We start from the raw sequence: 19,813 nt of genomic DNA, 5'->3' as shown, positions 1-19,813 counted from the left end.
GTGTAGGCTGGCTGTAGCTACAGAATAACAAGGTCAGATCTCAGTAGTGGGTGGAGATGATTTGGGGTCGTCAATATTTACCACAACCACAACCACAAAATCATAAACCCCTCCCATTTATCTTCTTAAAATTGGATTTTAAACCTAACCATAATCTTAACCTTAAACATGAATTAACACACTTCTAACCTTATGCATAACCCTAACCTTAAATTCATAATTTTTACGATATAGACTTTGTGTCTGTGATAACTACTGGAAACCGTAAACCCCGCCCATGCAGTTGAGAGGCAGATTCAAATGTTATGACGTACAATGATACATAAACAGGGATTGGACCCCTAAATAAATGGAGAAGAACCTCCGAATAAGTGGACATGAACAGATCCATATAATACAAAGACTGACGAATTTACGTAGCCCTAACTCTGAAGTCGTTGGCCCCCATGCACAAAGCCAGGGATTGGCGGGCAGTTATTTTAGGTCTGCGGAGGTCATCAGCATTGGAGTAGACAGTAGATTAGGTGTAGAGACCGTTTAAAGCCCCCCTGACTGCATATCTGAGAGCGAATCAGGATCAGCCGATCCACCCCACACAGCCATAGCCCTGCTTGCCTAACCATAGCGGTTCCTTGCATACGCCGTTATGAGCTCCTGGTACGCGTCTGGTTCTCGGAACGACGCTCCCTCCCCACTCCCAGCCGTTACCGAGGAGAAGCCGCCGAAGAGGATAGCGCTTTACCTGCTTCGGAAGACGTCCAAGAATCGCAGCGGTAGCGGGAAGCAACAGCAGCAGCAACCCGCGGCAAACAATAACAATATACCTTTCATGATCCACTGCCAGATTGGGAAGGAGATCAAGCACATATGCAGCAACTGCCGCGGCGCAGACCCACATGAAGGTGAGTGGAGAGGAGGGTTGAGGTTTTCACAGCGCAGGAAGAGCCCACTGGGCACAGGCATCATTTCAAAGTCTATTTCATGTTGTTTCCACTTAATTGAATTGCAATTACGTGAAACAACGTTGATTCAACCAGTAGGAGATTGTTTTGAGCGCTACTCCTCCAAGCGACCGCTCCCTTGGCTTGCCTTTGCCTGCCCCACGGCGGGCTGTTTTTCTCTGTGGACAGGCTGCTGAGGACTTTTCAAATCATAATAACAAATGATACTACTCTGAGTCAGAATATTTCTGTGGATATACTAGTATATGGTGTTTTGTAAGCATTAGGCTATTGAATATCTATCTAGGCAGTATAGCATTGGAATAGTATAATATTTTTTTTTTATGTGGTTGTGATGGAGTTGTTCAAACAGCCCCGGGCTCCAGCAGGCTACAAGCCTGAGATGTACCGTTCTATTTACTATCACAAGTGCATATGAAAAGCATAAATAATTGAAATGCATTCCATAGTTAATTCAGTTGATAGGTCTGTCTCCTCTCCTTTGCACTTAAGTTGTTACTACTATTTTATTATGCAACAATGTTGGATGTGTTTGTTTTTTGTTCTCTCCTGATGAGGTGGGATGTGAGGTCAGGGTGCAATGGCATAAGGGGTTCCCAAACTTCACCCAGGCCCCCCTTCCAGCATTGGGGAACGTCCTGCGCCCCCACTGCACATCCACACCATGTCTATTTCTAAAGGCACAAGCACTGTTCATGGCACAAACTGTTCACACACCTCTTCTTGGCAGATAGTTTTTGTTGTTGTAGGTTTTAAAGCTTATTTCACACATATTGTCATGAGGTGCAGAGAAAAGTTTGCCATTTTAAAGCACATTTTCTTGCAATTCTACATTTCGCCAATGTGTATTCATGTGATATTTGAGTGACTCAAACATTACAACAAAATGTATGGGCTAAAAAACCTAGCTAAAAAACTTTAGCTGACATGGGCTAGTTGATCTGGACCCCTGCGCCCCCACTCTCCCTCACACACACACTTACTCTGTGCAGACTAAAAGGTGAGGTGTGTGTGTGTGTGTGTGTGTGTGTGTGTGTGTGTGTGTGTGTGTGTGTGTGTGTGTGTGTGTGTGTGTGTGTGTGTGTGTGTGTGTGTGTGTGTGTGTGTGTGTGTGTGTGTGTGTGTGTACGCAAGAGTTTGAGTTAGTATTTTTATTTGAATTTGAATATTTTTCCCCCTGTCCCTGTGATCCGGGCACCATGCCTTTTTTCCAAGCAGTCCAGCCTGGTAGGAAGACTGGTGTTATGGGAAGGAGAGGGGAGTTTGGAGATGGAAAAATTCTGAGAAAATGGAGTACGGAGAGCAGTGTAATTACTTTAGAACAGTCTGACATCTCTCTTACAGGGCAGAGCATATCATATCAGGAGAGAGCATATCAGGGAGAGATATACACTACCATTCAACAGTTTGGGGTCACTTAGAAATGTCCTTGTTTTTGGAAGAAAAACACTTTTTTAACATTAAATTAACATCAAATTGATCCGAAATACAGTGTAGACATTGTTAATGTTGTAAATTACTATTGTAGCTGGAAACGGCTGGTTTTAATGGAATATCTACAGTGGCCATTATCAGCAAAAATCACTACTGTGTTCCAATGGCACGTTGTGTTAGCTAATCCAAGTTGATCATTTTAAAAGGCTAATTGATCATTAGAAAACCCTTTTGCAATTATGTTAGCACAGCTGAAAACTGTTGTTCTGATTAAAGAACCAATAAAACTGGCCTTCTTTAGACTAGTTGACTATCTGGAGCATCAGCATTTGTGATTTCGATTACATGCTAAAAATGGCCGGAATCAAAGACCTTTCTTCTGAAACTTGTCAATCTATTCTTGTTCTGAGAAATGAAGGCTATTCCATGCGAGAAATTGCCAAGAAACTGAAGATCTCATACAACGCTGTGTACTACTCCCTTCACAGAACAGCACAAACTGGCTTTAACCAGAATAGAAAGAGGACTGGGAGGCCCCGGTGCACAACTGAACAAGAGGACAAGTACATTAGTGTCTAGTTTGAATAACAGATGCCTCACTAGGTCCCCAACTGGAAGCTTCATTAAATAGTACCCGCAAAATACCAGTCTCAACGTCAACAGTGAAGAGGCGACTCAGATCCTGGCCGTCTAGGCAGAGTTCCTTTGTCCAGTGTCTTTGTTCTTTTGCCCACCTTAAACTTTTATTTTTATTGGCCAGTCTGAGAGATGGCTTTATCTTTGCAACTCTGCCTAGAAGGCCAGCATCCCGGAGTCGCCTCTTCACTGTTGACGTTGAGACGGGTGTTTTGCGGGTACTATTTAATGAAGCTGCAAGGCACCACAACAAACCCGCCAAGAGAGGACCACCCACCAAAACTGGCGGCCCAGGGAAGGAGGGCATTAATCAGTGAGGCAACAAAGTATCTGTCCATAGGACCACTTTAAGCCATACACGCCACAGAGCTGGGCTTTACGGAAGAGAGGCCAGAAAAAAGCCATTGCTTAAAATAAAAGATAAGCAAGCACATTTGGGGTTCGCCAAAAGGCATGTGGGAAACTCCCCAAACATATGGAAGAAGGTACTCTGATCAGATGAGACTAAAATTGAGCTTTTTGGCCATCAAAGAAAATGTCTGGCGCAAACCCAACGCCTCTCATCACCCTGAGAAACTCATCCCCACGGTGAAGCATGGTGGTGGCAGCATCATGCTGTGGGGATGTTTTTCATTGCCAGGGACTGGGAAACTGGTCAGAATTGAAGGAATGATGGATGGTGCTAAATACGAGGAAATTCTTGATGGAAACCTATTTCAGTCTTCCAGAGATTTGGGACTGGGACGGAGATTCACCTTCCAGCAGGACAATGACCCTAAGCATACTGCTAAAGCAACACTCGAGTGGTTTAAGGGGAAACATTTAAATATCTTGGAATGGCCTAGTCAAAGCCAAGACCTCAATCCAGTTGAGAATCTGTGGTATGACTTAGATTGCTGTACACCAGTGAAACCCATCCAACTTTTATTTCTTGTTTGTTTCACAATAAAAAAAAATATTTTGCATCTTCAAAGTGGTAGGCATGTTGTGTAAATGAAATGATACAAACCCCCCAAAAATCCATTTTTTTAATTCCAGGTTGTAAGGCAACAAAATAGGAAAAATGCCAAGGGGGTGAATACTTTCGAGAGAGAGACCAAACTGGGCTGTGTATCATGTGGATAATTTATTTAAAAAACATTTTTAACTCCCCTCTGTAAACCTTCCATCTTCATCCTTCCTTGTGTAAGGATTTGTATTACCATGGTTTCTTCCTTATGTATTAATTAGAAGGATTCAGATCAATTGCTCCTTGACTATAGCTCAGCCTTCAACACCATAGTACCCTCCATGCTCATCATTAAGCTCATGGGTCTGAACCTCGCCCTGTGCAACTGGGTCCTGGACTTCCTGACGGGCCACCCCCAGGTGGTGAAGGTAGGAAAAACACCTCCACTTTGCTGATCCTCAACACAGGGGCCCCACAAGGGTGCGCGCTCAACCCCCCTCCTGTACACCCTGTTCACCCATGACTGCGTGGCCACGCACGCCTCCAACTCAATCATCAATTTTGCAGATGACACAACAGTAGTAGGCCTGATTACCAACAACGACAAGACAGCCTACAGGGAGAAGGTGAGGGCCCTGGCGGAGTGGTGGCAGGAAAATAACCTCTCCCTCAACATCAACAAAATGACAGAGCTGATCGTGGACTTCAGGAAACAGCAGAGGGAGCACGCCCCTAACTGGGCTGTGTAACATCGACAGGACCGCAGTAGAGAAGGAGGAAAGCTTCAAGTTCCTCGGCGTACACATCACCGACGATCGGAAATGGTCCACCCACACAGTGTGGTGAATAAGGCACAACAGCGCCTCTTCAACCTCAGGAGGCTGAAGAAGTTTGGCTTGGCCCCTAAGATCCTCAAAGTTTTACAGATGCACAATTGAGAGCATCCTGTTGGTCTGTGTCACCGCCTGGTACGGCAACTGCACCGCCCGCAACCGCAGGGCTCTCCAGAGGGTGGTACGGTCTGCACAACTCATCACCGGGGCACACTGCCAGCCCTCCAGGACACTTACAGCACCTGATGTCATAGGAAGGCCAAAAAGATCAATGGACATCAACCACCCAAGCCACGGCCTGTTCATCCCGCTACCATCCAGAAGGAGAGGTCAGTACAGGTGCATCAAAGCTGGGACCGAGACAGAAGCTGTTCTTCAATCTCAAGGCCATCAGACTGTTAAATAGCCATCACGAGCCAGCTACCATCCGGTTACTCAACCCTGCACCTTAAGAGGCTGCTGCCCTATATACGTTGAATCACTGGCCACTTTCATATTGGAACACTAGTCACTTTAATAATGTTTACATACTGCTTTACTCATCTCATGTGTATATACTGTACTCTATTCTACTGTATTTTAGTCAATGCCACTCCGACATTGCTCGTCTTGATAGTTATATTTCTTTATTCCATTCTTTTACTTTTAGATTTGTGTATTGTTGTGAATTGTTAGGTACTACTGCACTGTTGGAGCTAAGAACACAAGCATTTCGCTACACCCGCAATAACATCTGCTAAATACGTGTATGTGACCACATACTTTGAATCTCATTCTTTTACTCTTTTATGGATTGTTATTGACTGTTTTCTCTCCCCTTCATCTCTTCTTCTCCCCTTCATCTTTCCTCTCTTCTTCATCTCTTCTTTCCTCTCCCTTTATCTCTCCTCTCTTCTTCATCTCTCCTCTCTTCTTCATCTCTCCTCTTTTCTATCCTCTCAGTTGAGGAGGTGGAGCGACTGGCAGCGATGCGATCTGATTCGCTTGTCCCTGGCACACACACCCCTCCCATTCGCAGGCGGAGTAAGTTTGCCACCCTGGGGCGTCTGTTCAAACCATGGAAATGGAGGAAGAAGAAGAGCGAGAAGTTCAAGCAGACATCTGCTGGTAAGACCCCTATCTAACCTTCAACCCTTACCCCTGAACCATAAGCCCTGCTTTCTACCTCTCCCCTGACCCTAGTCTAACACCCTAAGATCTAACCCCTTAGCCTTAACCGCTTGTATTCTACCTCTCCGTTTGCCACCAAAGCACTCCCCCCTACCCTGCGGTAGCTGTAGTCTTATGTCCTCAAGGCAAAGCTACAACCTTACAGTGTAATGATGTCATGTTGATGTATGTATGGCTGTAGGTGCTATGAGGAAGAGGGCATTGCTGGGTAGCTATGTACTATATCATTGTTGAAGACTGTACCAGAGTATGTGAGCGAGGTGCGGAGTGTGCCCAATTTGACTGGAGCGCAGAGCGAGTTTCCCAAAGGCTGGAGCGTTGGCCTTCTCGGCCTCTCCAATTTCGTTTCAGTATCGCTCCAATAGCGCTCACTTCAAGAACTCAGGGCATGCCAGGCCCAGCATGCATTTGTAGTCTACTTGTGTGCTGCTATAGCCCCTTGCTTTAGCTACTGTCATGGAGTTCACTACATATTTTCAGAAAGAAACTGATAAAACACAGGGAGAGGGAGTGCGGTGATGTAGTGTCCACAACTAAAGAATCATTGTGGAATCTGAAAATACACGTATCTCAAAAGTATGATGGTGCACATGCATACAGAAAGGAACAAGGTGTGTAGCTAGCTAAGTGTGACATTGTAGCAAAGTATTTATAAACTAAAAATCAGATCTCTTAAAAGTGTAGCTAATTTTAGTTCTATTATTTTAGTTCTATTATTTACACATATATATACATATATATATATATATATATATATATATATATATATATATATATATATAAACAATAGGCTATTATTGATTTTGGCCCAATAGGCCTGACATATTACCTCTTTCAAAGAGCTTTCTGTTTTGATAGGGTTTTATTTTGCCTAAAAACCTTTTAAGCCTACCTATAGAAAAGTTAAAAAAACAACTCCACATCCCTGCCCTGCCTGGCAAGAGTGGCCCGAAGGGTGTTTAGCATCCAGTGGCTCTGCAAGCGCAGAGAGGATGTTCTCCGCTGCTGGCCTGCTCTCCAGGCACCATCACATGAGGCTGAAGCCACAGACTCTGGCCAAACTCATGTTTCTAAAAGTGAATTCAAAGACACTGTAGACTGAGCCTAATAAGGCATTTCTCGTTTCATTTTTACGTTTCAGCCTATATGTGCAATTTATAGACTATAATGATTTAATACAACAAAATGTTGTTTAAATGCTGTCCGCTTAATGTTCCCCCAACCTAGTGTGTTGCAAATGCTTCACAATTTATTTCTTTGTAGGCTATAGCCTTGATATTATTTGCCTAAATAATTCCTTCTTAGGCACCGTATCTGGCTCCTGACCTGTTTAGAGTGTTTATATGCTGTTTAATACGACATGTAGCCTATTTGAAACGATGAGCGCATCTTACAGTCACCTTTTCATGTTGTTTATTAAAATACTTTTCATTCAGATCATATGGTTTGGTTTCAATACTTCAAAACCAAATGGTAGGTCCAGGTAGTCACAAAAATAGATGGGTGTTGGTTAAAAGGTGATTTTAATGAATGGAGTGAATTTGGAGTGGCCGTTTTTTTTTTCTGTGAACGATGAGCGGGATTCCGAACGCTCAACTCTGCTCACATACTCTCCACTGTACTGTAGGCACTGTGGGGCAGCAGAGCTGGGCAGCTAGGTGCTGTACTGTAGGCACTGTGGGGCAGCAGAGCTGGGCAGCTAGGTGCTGTACTGTAGGTACTGTGAGGTAGCAGAGCTGGGCAGCTAGGTGCTGTACTGTAGGTACTGTGGGGTAGCAGAGCTGGGCAGCTAGGTGCTGTACTGTGGGGTAACAGAGCTGGGTAGCTAGGTGCTGTACTGTAGGTACTGTGGGGTAGCAGAGCTGGGCAGCTAGGTGCTGTACTGTAGGTACTGTGAGGTAGCAGAGCTGGGCAGCTAGGTGCTGTACTGTGGGGTAACAGAGCTGGGCAGCTAGGTGCTGTACTGTGGGGTAACAGAGCTGGGCAGCTAGGTGCTGTACTGTGGGGTAACAGAGCTGGGCAGCTATGTGCTGTACTGTAGGCACTGTGGGGCAGCAGAGCTGGGCAGCTAGGTGCTGTACTGTAGGTACTGTGGGGCAGCAGAGCTGGGCAGCTAGGTGCTGTACTGTGGGGTAACAGAGCTGGGCAGCTAGGTGCTGTACTGTGGGGTAACAGAGCTGGGCAGCTAGGTGCTGTACTGTGGGGTAACAGAGCTGGGCAGCTATGTGCTGTACTGTAGGCACTGTGGGGCAGCAGAGCTGGGCAGCTAGGTGCTGTACTGTAGGTACTGTGGGGTAGCAGAGCTGGGCAGCTAGGTGCTGTACTGTAGGTACTGTGGGGCAGCAGAGCTGGGCAGCTAGGTGCTGTACTGTAGGTACTGTGGGGCAGCAGAGCTGGGCAGCTAGGTGCTGTACTGTAGGTACTGTGGGGCAGCAGAGCTGGGCAGCTAGTTGCAGTACTGTAGGTACTGTGGGGCAGCAGAGCTGGGCAGCTAGGTGCTGTACTGTAGGTACTGTGGGGTAGCAGAGCTGGGCAGCTAGGTGCTGTACTGTAGGTACTGTGGGGTAGCAGAGCTGGGCAGCTAGGTGCTGTACTGTAGGTACTGTGGGGTAGCAGAGCTGGGCAGCTAGGTGCTGTACTGTGGGGTAACAGAGCTGGGTGGCTAGGTGCTGTACTGTAGGTACTGTGGGGTAGCAGAGCTGGGCAGCTAGGTGCTGTACTGTAGGTACTGTGGGGTAGGAGAGCTGGGCAGCTAGGTGCTGTACTGTAGGTACTGTGGGGTAGCAGAGCTGGGCAGCTAGGTGCTGTACTGTAGGCACTGTGGGGCAGCAGAGCTGGGCAGCTAGGTGCTGTACTGTAGGTACTGTGGGGTAGGAGAGCTGGGCAGCTAGGTGCTGTACTGTAGGTACTATGGGGCAGCAGAGCTGGGCAGCTAGGTGCTGTACTGTGGGGTAACAGAGCTGGGTGGCTAGGTGCTGTACTGTAGGGTAACAGAGCTGGGTGGCTAGATGCTGTACTGTATGATGGTTATATTATGTAAACAGGGGATCAGCAGTTAGGTACCATGATGCCTCAGAGCCAGGCGGCTAAGGCCAAAAATACCACAGGATGTGTGTGCACGTTAGACATCAGCAAGACTTGGTAGATACTGAGAGCATAGGTCCCCTTTGGCCTTTTATAAATGATCTGAAATGAAAAATACCAAATAGTGCTTTAGAACATTTATACATGATCAGTCTTGTTCATCAGAAATGCAGAGAACTCTTGTGAAAGTGTTGCAAGTTTCCCTGCAGATTCAGTCTGACCCTATATTTGCTGTTACTGAAGTTCAGCTAATACTGTCTCTTTAATTGAATAATGTTCCGGAATTATGTAAGATATCTGATATGTTATACCGTCCTTATGATATAATATGAAGTTTGTTATGCAAGGTAGTCCTGAGCCATGTGTCCATGTTAAATCTACAGTATGAAACGTATATATTTTGGATAGAGAGTCTATGCCCTAGGTTGCATCGTTCTAGCTGCTTTCAGCCTACAAATAAACACACCAGTGGGGTGCTGCCCTGTTTTTCTAATCTCATGCTGCTCCCCCAGCTGTCGGTGCAGATTCTGCTTTTCTCTGAACACCACATGTTCAGCAATGTGACCAACACACACACACAGATATATATTATCTTACCCCATACCAGCCTTATGTTATCACTGCACCATGGCCATAATGGGGTTATGATTCAGACAGGCAGTGACCAGTGTTACATCATTTATCAGATCAGTACCCTGTGCCTGCTCTGCAGGCCAGTTATGACCACAGTGAATATAGTAATGTCAGGTATAATGCCACCTAATGTTGTTGCGATATCATATCCTGCCCCATCAGTCCTGGAGAGGAAGATGTCGACCCGGCAGAGCAGAGAGGAGCTGATCAAGAGAGGAGTGCTGAAGGACATCTACGACAAAGGTGAGAGATCAGAGGGTATAGAGGAGAAGACAGCAGAGGGAGGTTAGAGAGCCTGATGGCAAAATGTTGTTGTTGTGTAATCTAACATCCTTTAGGCAAAATCAAGTCACACAGTCAGCATCACAGTATCCACCTGTATTGAATCCAGGTCAGATATGTACTGGGAACATGTTATCTGTTTCCATCTCTCCCCCCCTCTCTGCAGACGGAACGGTAGTAACGAAAGGAGAGGAGGTCAATATGGAGAATGGGAGGACTCCAGCATTAGGAGGGTCTGATCCATCACATTGTGATGGAGCTGAGCTGATGGATGGAGCAGGGTCAGCCATAGGTGCATCTCAGGCCTTCTATCAACACACACACCCATTGGTTCATCATCACTCACTGTGCTGTAACATGATATCTGATTGGTCAATTTTGTTCTCACACCTCACGCCTCCCAACACGTTCATCCATTGTTTCATTCCCATTCACCTTTTTGTAATATAACATTTGATTGGTCAATTCTCTCATCTCAGGCCCTGTCCCAACAAACTCACCCATTAGTTAATCTCCTCTCAACCTGTTGTAACATGACACTTGATTGATTTATTCTGTCCCCAGGTACAGTAGAGTTCCAGTTGTCAGACCACACCCAGAATCCCAGCCAGGCTCCACCCACTAAGAAGGTCATGGTGTATCCATGCGACGGCGGCGGGGCAGAGTCATCTCATCACAACATAAAACAACCCAAACAACCCCCAGCGCTACCCCCCAAACCCGTCAACAGACTGCCCAACCACATCACAGGTAGAGCCCTGTACTCCTCTGTGTAATTTGCTTTTACTTTGCTTTCTATTTTCTATGACCACCAGCTTGCCGCTTGTGTGGGTATATCTGACTCTGATCTATGTATCTATTTCTCTCTCTCCAAATATTGGGGAAGATGCCAGAGCTGAAGATAATGTTGAAGAGTTTATGAATAGCCAATTAGAATTTGTGGTCTGTATATTTTATCATTTCGTTTAGTATACAATCAACACCAGTCCTTTTTGGGTCGGAGGGTTTGTATTTTGTCCTGTAGCTCATCCAATGTAATTGGGTGATCCAGTGGGTTGTGGTAGTCTTTAATAACAGATTCTACATTTTGTAAATAATCACGTATATGTTTTGGGTTCTTTGGTAAATGGCCGAAGAATGTTGGAGAAGTGGTTTATCTCCATTTTAGATAGGTGGTTTATCTCCATTTTAGATAGGTAGCTCTTCATGTTTGTTTAGTGTGTTCCAATTTTCCCAGAAGGGATTTGATTCTATGGATTCTTCATTGCATTGATGTTTTCTGACATGCTGTTCCTTCTTTTTTCTTAAGTATATTTCTGTATTTTTTTTATTATTTCAACATAGTGAAACACTAGTGAAGTCTCTCTCTCCCTCCCTCCCTCTGTAGAGGGTATGCCAGTGAAGCTGCCCTGTATGTCCATGAAGCTGTCGCCTCCTCTGCCTCCTAAGAAGCTGATGATCTGTGTGCCTGTGGGAGCGGGGGTAAGCATGGAGCCCTCGGCCCTCACCTTCCAGAAGTGCCCCCCTCCCTCTCACCATGTGGGGTCCCTTGGGGGCCACTCCCTACACTACGGGACCCTTCCTGTGCCCCTACACCCCCCCAGCCTCATCATCGAGGAACTCAACAAGACCCTGGCCCTTACCATGAAGCGATACGAGAGGTGAGGACTAAAGTGCAGTGTGTGTCCTTTCCTCCATGTGTGTGCATGAAAAATAATGGTGATGAGGTGGTTCATAACTGTATACACTGAGTGTACAAAACATTAGGAACACCTGCTCTTTCCATGACAGACTGACCAGGTGAATCCAGGTGAAATCTATGATCCCTTATTGATGTTAAATACACTTCAATCAGTGTAGATGAAGGGGAGGAGACAGGTTAAAGAATACTTTTTAAGCCTTGAGACAATTGAGACATGGATTGTGAGTGTGTGCCATTGAGGGTCGCGCACCGGTTTAGGTAAAGAACTGCAACACTGCTGTGTTTTTTCACGCTTAACAGTTGTGTGTATTAAGAATGGTCCACCACCCAAACGACATCCATCCAACTTGACATAACTATGGAAAGCATTGGAGTCAACATGGGCCAGCATCCCTGTGGAACGCTTTCGACACCTTGTAGAGTCCATGCTCCAACAAATTGAAGGCAAAAGAGGATGTAACTCAATATTTTGTACACTCAGTGTATATCCAGCCTGCCCTGTAGTCCACTCCCATTGGCCCTGGCCTGTGCCTACTCTACAGCGGTGTGATGGATTGTGGGTAGTTGGATCGAGTCGTTAAATAGCTTCTTAATCATTTGACAAAACGTATTCTAATTAGTGGGGTTAAATTGGGAATAAGATTGATGCCCGGTCAATGGGAGAGAGGAGCACTGTTAGCAGACAGAGTCTGGCGTTAGAGAGGACAGTTTGCTGTTGGGAGGTCTTCGTGGAGGTCTCGGTCTCTCTTTGTGCCTGTGTGTCAGAGTAGAAATAAGAGCCTCTCTATGTCAGTGAAAGATGGGCGAAAGGTCAGCTCTCGGAAGTTTTATCATAGGTTATAGAATGGGTCAGTTACCGAAAGGTTGCCGGTTCGAATCCCCAGGCCGACTAGGTGACGAATCTGTCAATGTGCCCTTGAGCAAGGCGCTTCACCCTAATTGCTCCTGTAAGTCACTCTGGATAAAAGTGTCTGCTAAATAACTAAATTGTAAATGTTAAAAGGTTTCTGTGATTGGTTACTATTGGCATCCATCCACTCACAATCAATTAGTCATTTAGGAATCCAATACCACAATACTCTAGGCAGCATTTGAAACATCTGGTCAGTCATACACATCTCAGTACAGAGACCATTTCATCTAAACCTCTGGCTGTTGTTCACTTCAGCTTTGGATAAAGAGCTGCACTAGTTCCCAGAGCCTTACCTTGGCTTTACCTCTCTGGGTGTATGTGTATCATGGGCTGGTGTCTAACCAGTTTAGACCAATTTAGAGCACCACCAGAAACACACACCATCTCCATCAGTCTACAGACTCATCACACAAGGGGAAAACGCCTTGCGATTGACCCAAACACTCAGTGTATCATGACAAGGCGAGACCCAGATGCCGACACAGGAGGCAGATGGTTGGAGTCTTACAATGTTTATTAATCTAAAGGGTTAGGCAAGAGAATGGTCATGGACAGGCAAAAGGTCAAAACCAGATCAGAGTCCAGGAGGTACAGAGTGGCAGACAGGCTCGTGGTCAAGACAGGCAGAATGGTCAGGCAGGCGGGTACAGAGTCCAGAAACAGGCAAGGGTCAAAACCGGGAGGACTAGAAAAAGGAGAATAGCAAAAAGCAGGAGAACAGGAAAAACACTGGTTGACTTGGAAAAACATACAAGACAAACTGGCACAGAGACAGAAAACACAGGGATAAATACACTGGGGAAAATCAGCGACACCTGGAGGGGGTGGAGACAATAAAAGGACAGGTGATACATATCAGGGCATGACACATAACACAACCCGGCTACGCGCGTCCCCCCACACCAAACGCGATCACGACACGCAGGTTAAAATATCAAAACAATCTCTGAACCAATTACATTAATTTGGGGACACGTCAAAAAGCATTAAACATTTATGGCAATTTAGCAAGCTAGCTTGCACTTGCTAGCTAATTTGTCCTATTTAGCTAGCTTGCTGTTGCTAGCTAATTTGTCCTGTGATATAAACATAGTTGTTATTTTCCCTGAAATGCACAAGGTTCTCTACTCCACCAATTAATCCACACATAAAACGGTCAACCGAATCGTTTCAAGTCATTTCTCCTCCTTCCAGGCTTTTTCTTCTCTGGACTTTATATTGCGATTGGCAACTTTCATAAATTAGGTGCATTACCGCCACCGACCTTGTTCATCTTTCAGTCACCCACGTGGGTATAACCAATGAGGAGATGGCACGTGGGTACCTGCTTCTATAAACCAATGAGGAGATGGGAGAGGCAGGACTTGCAGCGCGATCTGCATCACAAATAGAACTGACTAATTTTAGCCCTTGGCAACGCAGACGCTCGTTGGGGCGCACGAGCAGTGTGGGTGCAATAATGAAATAATATAGATTTCTACATTTATTTTGCAACGCTCGCGCTTGTGCACGCGACGCGAGCGATGTAGTCAGGGTATAACTGATGTGCCAGTGCCAGATTGCCCCCCCATGGTCCATCACTCTGATTGGTGGGCCGTCAGGGGGTTGATTTCCTTTCAGTCAGATGTGCTTCCGGTTAACTTTTTTTTTTTCCTCCTTCCTTTCATTTTTCGGTTTGGTCTCAAGCACAAAATGATAATAGGTATCCTAGTCTTTCTAAAGTCTTTATTTCTTTGACTTGGTTGCCGCCTGAATCTGTCTAAATGTGTTGGCATTTAGGCACACTCAAACTGAGTTTGTATAAACAACAGGGATAATTATTCTCCAGTATGAGAGCTCCAGTTACGAGATTGCTGCTTGTTTTCCTATCTGCTCCTGTGCTGTTTCCCAGACCCAATCAGGGATGCTGCTTCGAGGCTAGTTTCTGATTGGTCTGCAGTTTGTCTCCCTTTTGGTTGAGTCAGGCCGTTTTTGTACAGTGTTTCAGTCTTGTTTCCTCAGTTGATTTGAGGTGCCGTTTACGCTTGGCTGTTTTACGTTAATCACAGACTTCCATAGCTCCTTTCATAACAACGTATGGTGGACGTTCCCTTACTACTCCCGTCTTTCTAACACCACACACACGCATGGATGGACAAACACAAGCTCACCATCTCTCGCTAACGTTTGACCTTTCTCCCTGACCTCAGCTCCCTGCACCATGTGGTTCCCACGGTGATGATAGCATGTGATAACAACAAAGAGAACCTCTCCAACGAAGAAGACTACCAAGACATACCTGGGTCGTACAGGGACGAGGAGGATGAAGATGACGATGAAACACTGTTTTCAAGTAAGTGTTTGTTTATCCATAGGTTTGGGGCCGTAGTGGCTGTTTGGTGTCTGCTTAATGGCCATTCCTCCTGGTAACAGCTTCAATGGCTACTGGGATGTGTAGTTTAAGAGCTCTCCTTTCATTGGACCCCTCCATTATGAGCTGTGAATCCCATTGGTTTGCCTCCCTGATTGTGACCAATCAAAGCACCGAGGTGACAGTAATGTGTGTCATGAAACACATGATGGCTAGTCCTCAGATACCTTGTTCCAGTAGTTCCTTTCAGCAGTGAATTATTGATTTGAGGCCCATTTCAAGCTCCCAAGTGGCGCAGCGATCTAAGGCACTGCATCTCAGTGCTAGAGGCGTCACTACAGACCCTGGTTTGATTCCAGGCTGTAACAACCGGCCGCCCTATGGGAGTTCCATAGGGTGGCGCACAACTGGCCCAGCGTCGTCCGGGTTAGGCCAGGGTAGGCTGTCATTGTAAATAAGAATTTGTTCTCAACTGAGTTACCTAGTTAAATAAAGGTTAAATAAAATAAAAAAAATCTGAACCATTTATACACACACACACACCTCTCTCCTCTCTGTAATCTGGTTATGTAAACAGAGGAGTTGGTTGGAAACAGTAAACACACTCCCATCCTGTAGCGCTCACTGGAGGATAAAAGTTGTGACAATTGAATTGCTAGTGCATGAGTTAGCTACTGGTGGTGTTAGTAATTCAATTTTATAAACATTTAATGGACAATAACGTTTGTGTCTGTGTGTAGGTACCCTGGCTCTGAAGGTATTGAGGAAGGACTCCTTGGCCATTAAGATCAGTAACCGTCCGTCTGTGAGAGAGCTAGAGGAGAAGAATATCCTGCCCAGACAGTCAGACCAGGAGAGACTGGAGTTCAGGCAGCAGATAGGCACCAAGCTCACACGGTGAGATGCACACACATACACCCTCCCTATAGCAATGGCTAGGAGGGCACTCAGTTCCTATGTACACACACACACAGCTGCTTTTTTAGAGATTGTATATAGCTATCATGGTGCATGCGCGCACACTCACACACACACACACACACACACACACACACACACACACACACACACACACACACACACACACACACACACACACACACACACACACACACACACACACACACACACACACACACACACACACACAGCTCCCCTCCTAGTCAGCGCCTGTACACCCTGCTCTGGCCTGATTGAGATGTGACCTGGGGGAGAGGTGAAGAGCGAGACAGAGATGAGATGCGAGGAAGTGAGAAAAGGGAGAGGGACGGAGGATGGAAGGAAACCGATGAGGAGAGAGGGAGAGACGAAGAAGAGTAAGAGAGAGCCTGACATATTATCTTGAATATGCCAGTGAGAGGGCGGACAGCTTCAAGTGGGATTTTACCTTCACAGAGTACAGAACATAAATGTGGCAATACAGGAATAAAGAATTCAAACAGTTTCCTTCCTTTCTTTCGCCTCACACTTTCATTTGTTACACTCACTGCTTCTTGCCTCCACCCTCGCTTCCTGCCCTCCCTCTCTCCATGTATCTAATTCCCTACCTACCTCTCCATCTCTCTGCTTCCCCTTTCCTTCTCCTTCCACCCCTCTCTCAATTTTTCATCTCCCTCACCTCCCTCCATCTCATTCCCTCCCTCTTGTTGCTGTGTGAATCACTGTGTCAGACTGTTGAGGTGGTAAGTAAATACATCTGAGGGAGTCATGGCTCACAGAGGAGACTGGTCTGACATCAGAAAATAAAAGATGTTAGGAAACGGTCCTGACTGACTTTAGCTTCATTTTCTCAGGAGGTTAAGTCAACGGCCAACTACAGAGGAGCTGGAACAGAGAAACATACTCAAACGTAAGTAGAACAGACTAGATAGGCAGAATACACATTTCCAGTTTTTCACGAAATGGACAATAGTGACTTTTGTATTTTGTTTTATTCTATTCTAACCTGTCTCTCCCTCTCTCAGCGCGCAATGAACTGGAGGAGCTAGATGAGATGAGAGAGCTCAAGAAACGCCTGTCTAGAAAGGTGAGAGGGGGGAGGAGGTTGAGAGGGGAAGGGTGAGAGAGGGGAATAGGGTATCACTTTCCATTAGATGGCAGATCATTAGAAATATAAAAGCATTACCTGTTATGACATCAAGTTATCTCATTCTCTATTGTGTAACATAAGCGGTGTGCGTGTCTATTTCTCTAACGGTTTGGATGATTGCCTGCGAGGCCATCTTTATTGTTTTACGGTTGAGAACAACTAACACAATAATCCATATCTACTGCCCCCGAGACCCTCAGTCACCACACACACACACTCTCTGACAACCCTTTTCTCCTGTCCCCAGTTGAGTCAGAGGCCTACAGTGGAGGAGCTGAGGGAAGCTAAGATCCTGACCCGCTTCAGTGACTATGTAGAGGTAGCCGACGCCCAGGACTACGACAGGAGGGCAGACAAACCGTGGACAAGACTCACAGCTGCAGATAAGGTAATAACACTCACATGCAGGTGCGCACACCGCACACACATATACAATCAAACACAAATGCACAGTCATGCGTAGGGTTGAAAAATTACAGGAACTTTCAATAAATTCCCTGGTTTTCCTGAAATCCCAGTTGGAGGATTCCCAGAATAAGAAGGGAATAAGCAGGAAATCCAGAAATCTCCAACCAGGATTGCTGGGAAACCAGGGAATTTATTGAAAGTTCCTGGAATTTTGCAACTATAGTCATGCGTATACTGTGTTTGTTTCTGACTGATCTCCGGTTCTGTTTGTCCCTTGTAGGCTGCTATTCGTAAAGAACTCAATGAATTTAAAAGCACAGAGATGGAAGTGCATGAGGGTAGTCGCCATCTAACCAGGTATGTATGTCACAGCCATACTACACTCTGCAACACAACACAGATACACTTGCCCATACTACAAGCAGTGTATACAGTAACTAATTATCTCTCTCCCTATCTCTGTCCTGTAGGTTTCATCGACCATAGTTCTTCTTATGCCATCTTTTTCAACAACCTCAAGTGCTGGACCTCAAAACTGCTGCCTCTGTGTACCCCTCCCCTTCCAGAACACAACCAGACCAGAACTGGACCAGAACCAGAGTAGAGCGTGATCTGAACCTGACCGTAAACTTAATCTGAACCTGGCGGAGTGTGTACAGAACTGGGCGACTGACACTTCTACAGGCTCCAGTGTTGACCCAAAATGGCTACCAATGAATGGAAAGGGCAGACTGGACAAACTACAACAGTATTTTGGTCCAGTGGTCACAGAGAGGTCACAGTGTGGTCAGGTTGGGGAGAGGGACCGTCATACACATGGAGAGACTGACAGAAGGCACTAGACTGACTGGCTTCTCTGTCAACTGAGATTATATGGACTAAAAAGTATTGTTTTTTTTAATAGCCTTTTATTATAATTGTTAATAATGAAGATGGTTAATGTGTTTACTTTATTGCACTTTGGTTTTTGACGGTACTCCATGGAGCAGTTTTGGAACTCTGCTCCTATATCTGTGCCAATGGGACTTTGGGATTGTGGGAGATTGAGTTTGGCAGGGTATCAAAAAAAATTACAAATACAGAGACCTCCTACAACTGATTGTGAAAAATGATTCTCCTCCAAGGGCTGCTGTTTCCAAAACAGAGGGATCAAGCCCTTTCAATCAGATAGGACTGCAGAATAGGATGCTGTAATAAGTGTGTTGCAGTACTACTTACAATACCGTATACACCATGTGCTACTCTGGAAGCTGTAGTATGAGAATATGATCAGAATATATACCCTTAAATGTTGAAATACAACACATCCTGTCCATGTTTTGTTCATGTTGATACAGTATAGAAATATGAACCTAGCAATAATTGAACTTTTCTTTCCTCCAGGGCTGCATTCAAGAGAACAATTACTGGGAACATTTCAGAGAGCTGCCTGCTCAATACCAATAACACTTTGAAACGCTGTTATGAGTTGTGATCTTGAATGCAACCCAGATCGCCATTATTATTGAGAGTTCTGCAACCCTCTGTATAGTGTCACTGTGCCTGTCATTGTTTACAGGGATGAAAACGTTGCCAAATGTACTTTGTTTTAATGACAATTGATAAAGTATGTTGTCTATACAATGTTTCAGCAGAGTGCTCCATAGACTGGCAAGTTAATGGTCAATAGTTGTGAAGGGAATGGAATTTAGATTTCTTAAAACAGGAATTGTATGGTTCCGCCTTGTTTAGCCTCATAGTGGAGAACCGACATTAGACAACCCTTTGGCTGTGAATGAAAGTACACTACAAGCTTTAGCTCATACACAGGAGACAGACATTTCTAAATTATTTTATAATAAACACATGCAGTTGATCGTTTAGTCGGAGAACCCTTTGACTTGTGGTGTATCTTGGTATGCGTGTATGTACAGGGACATGTTCATAAGGTACAAAACATGGGAAAAGTTTTACAACGGAGTGCTTACTAAACACGACCCAGGACCGTCTCCCTGTGCCTCTCCATACTAACAAAAGAAAGAGGATATTCTTTGGGAATTACTGTATAAGATGTGTACATAATACAAAATAAACTAAAATGTTTTTCTTTTTTGTACAGAGGGAAACTGCATGTGATGATTGTTAACTTATTGTTCGTCTTCTATCATGTATGCAGTTTCTTATCTAAAGGAAACTTATTAAAAAACAACATTCAAAACTGCTTTCCTCAACCGTCTCTATTCCATACATATGTAGCATCACCAACAGTGAGAACTTAACTCACCTTTACTAAATGAAACCATACTGTTTCATAATAGAAGTAGAACAGTATATTTGAGTGGTTTTAATGCACTCAACATTCTGTCATTAAATGTATGTTTATTGACAA

At 45.1% G+C, this 19,813-nt stretch overlaps 1 protein-coding gene across 1 annotated transcript; it reads left to right on the top strand.

The window, feature by feature from the left end:
* The first annotated feature begins 217 nt into the window (after window positions 1-217).
* LOC106560364 (phosphatase and actin regulator 1) lies at window positions 218-19,636 on the top strand. The gene is made up of 13 exons (XM_014123214.2): window positions 218-902; window positions 5,757-5,921; window positions 9,864-9,944; window positions 10,150-10,275; window positions 10,548-10,733; window positions 11,371-11,644; window positions 14,788-14,930; window positions 15,689-15,845; window positions 16,742-16,797; window positions 16,913-16,974; window positions 17,285-17,425; window positions 17,726-17,802; window positions 17,916-19,636. Exons 1-13 carry the CDS (start codon window positions 647-649, stop codon window positions 17,929-17,931), a joined length of 1,740 nt encoding a protein of 579 aa, XP_013978689.1. The 5' UTR covers window positions 218-646; the 3' UTR covers window positions 17,932-19,636.
* Window positions 19,637-19,813: the final 177 nt, after the last annotated feature.

The sequence above is a fragment of the Salmo salar genome, chromosome ssa10 (assembly GCF_905237065.1).
Source record: "Salmo salar chromosome ssa10, Ssal_v3.1, whole genome shotgun sequence".
NCBI lineage: Eukaryota > Metazoa > Chordata > Actinopteri > Salmoniformes > Salmonidae > Salmo > Salmo salar.
The sequence above is the reverse complement of the archived record's forward strand: the minus strand, read 5'-3'. Positions and strand labels throughout refer to the sequence as shown.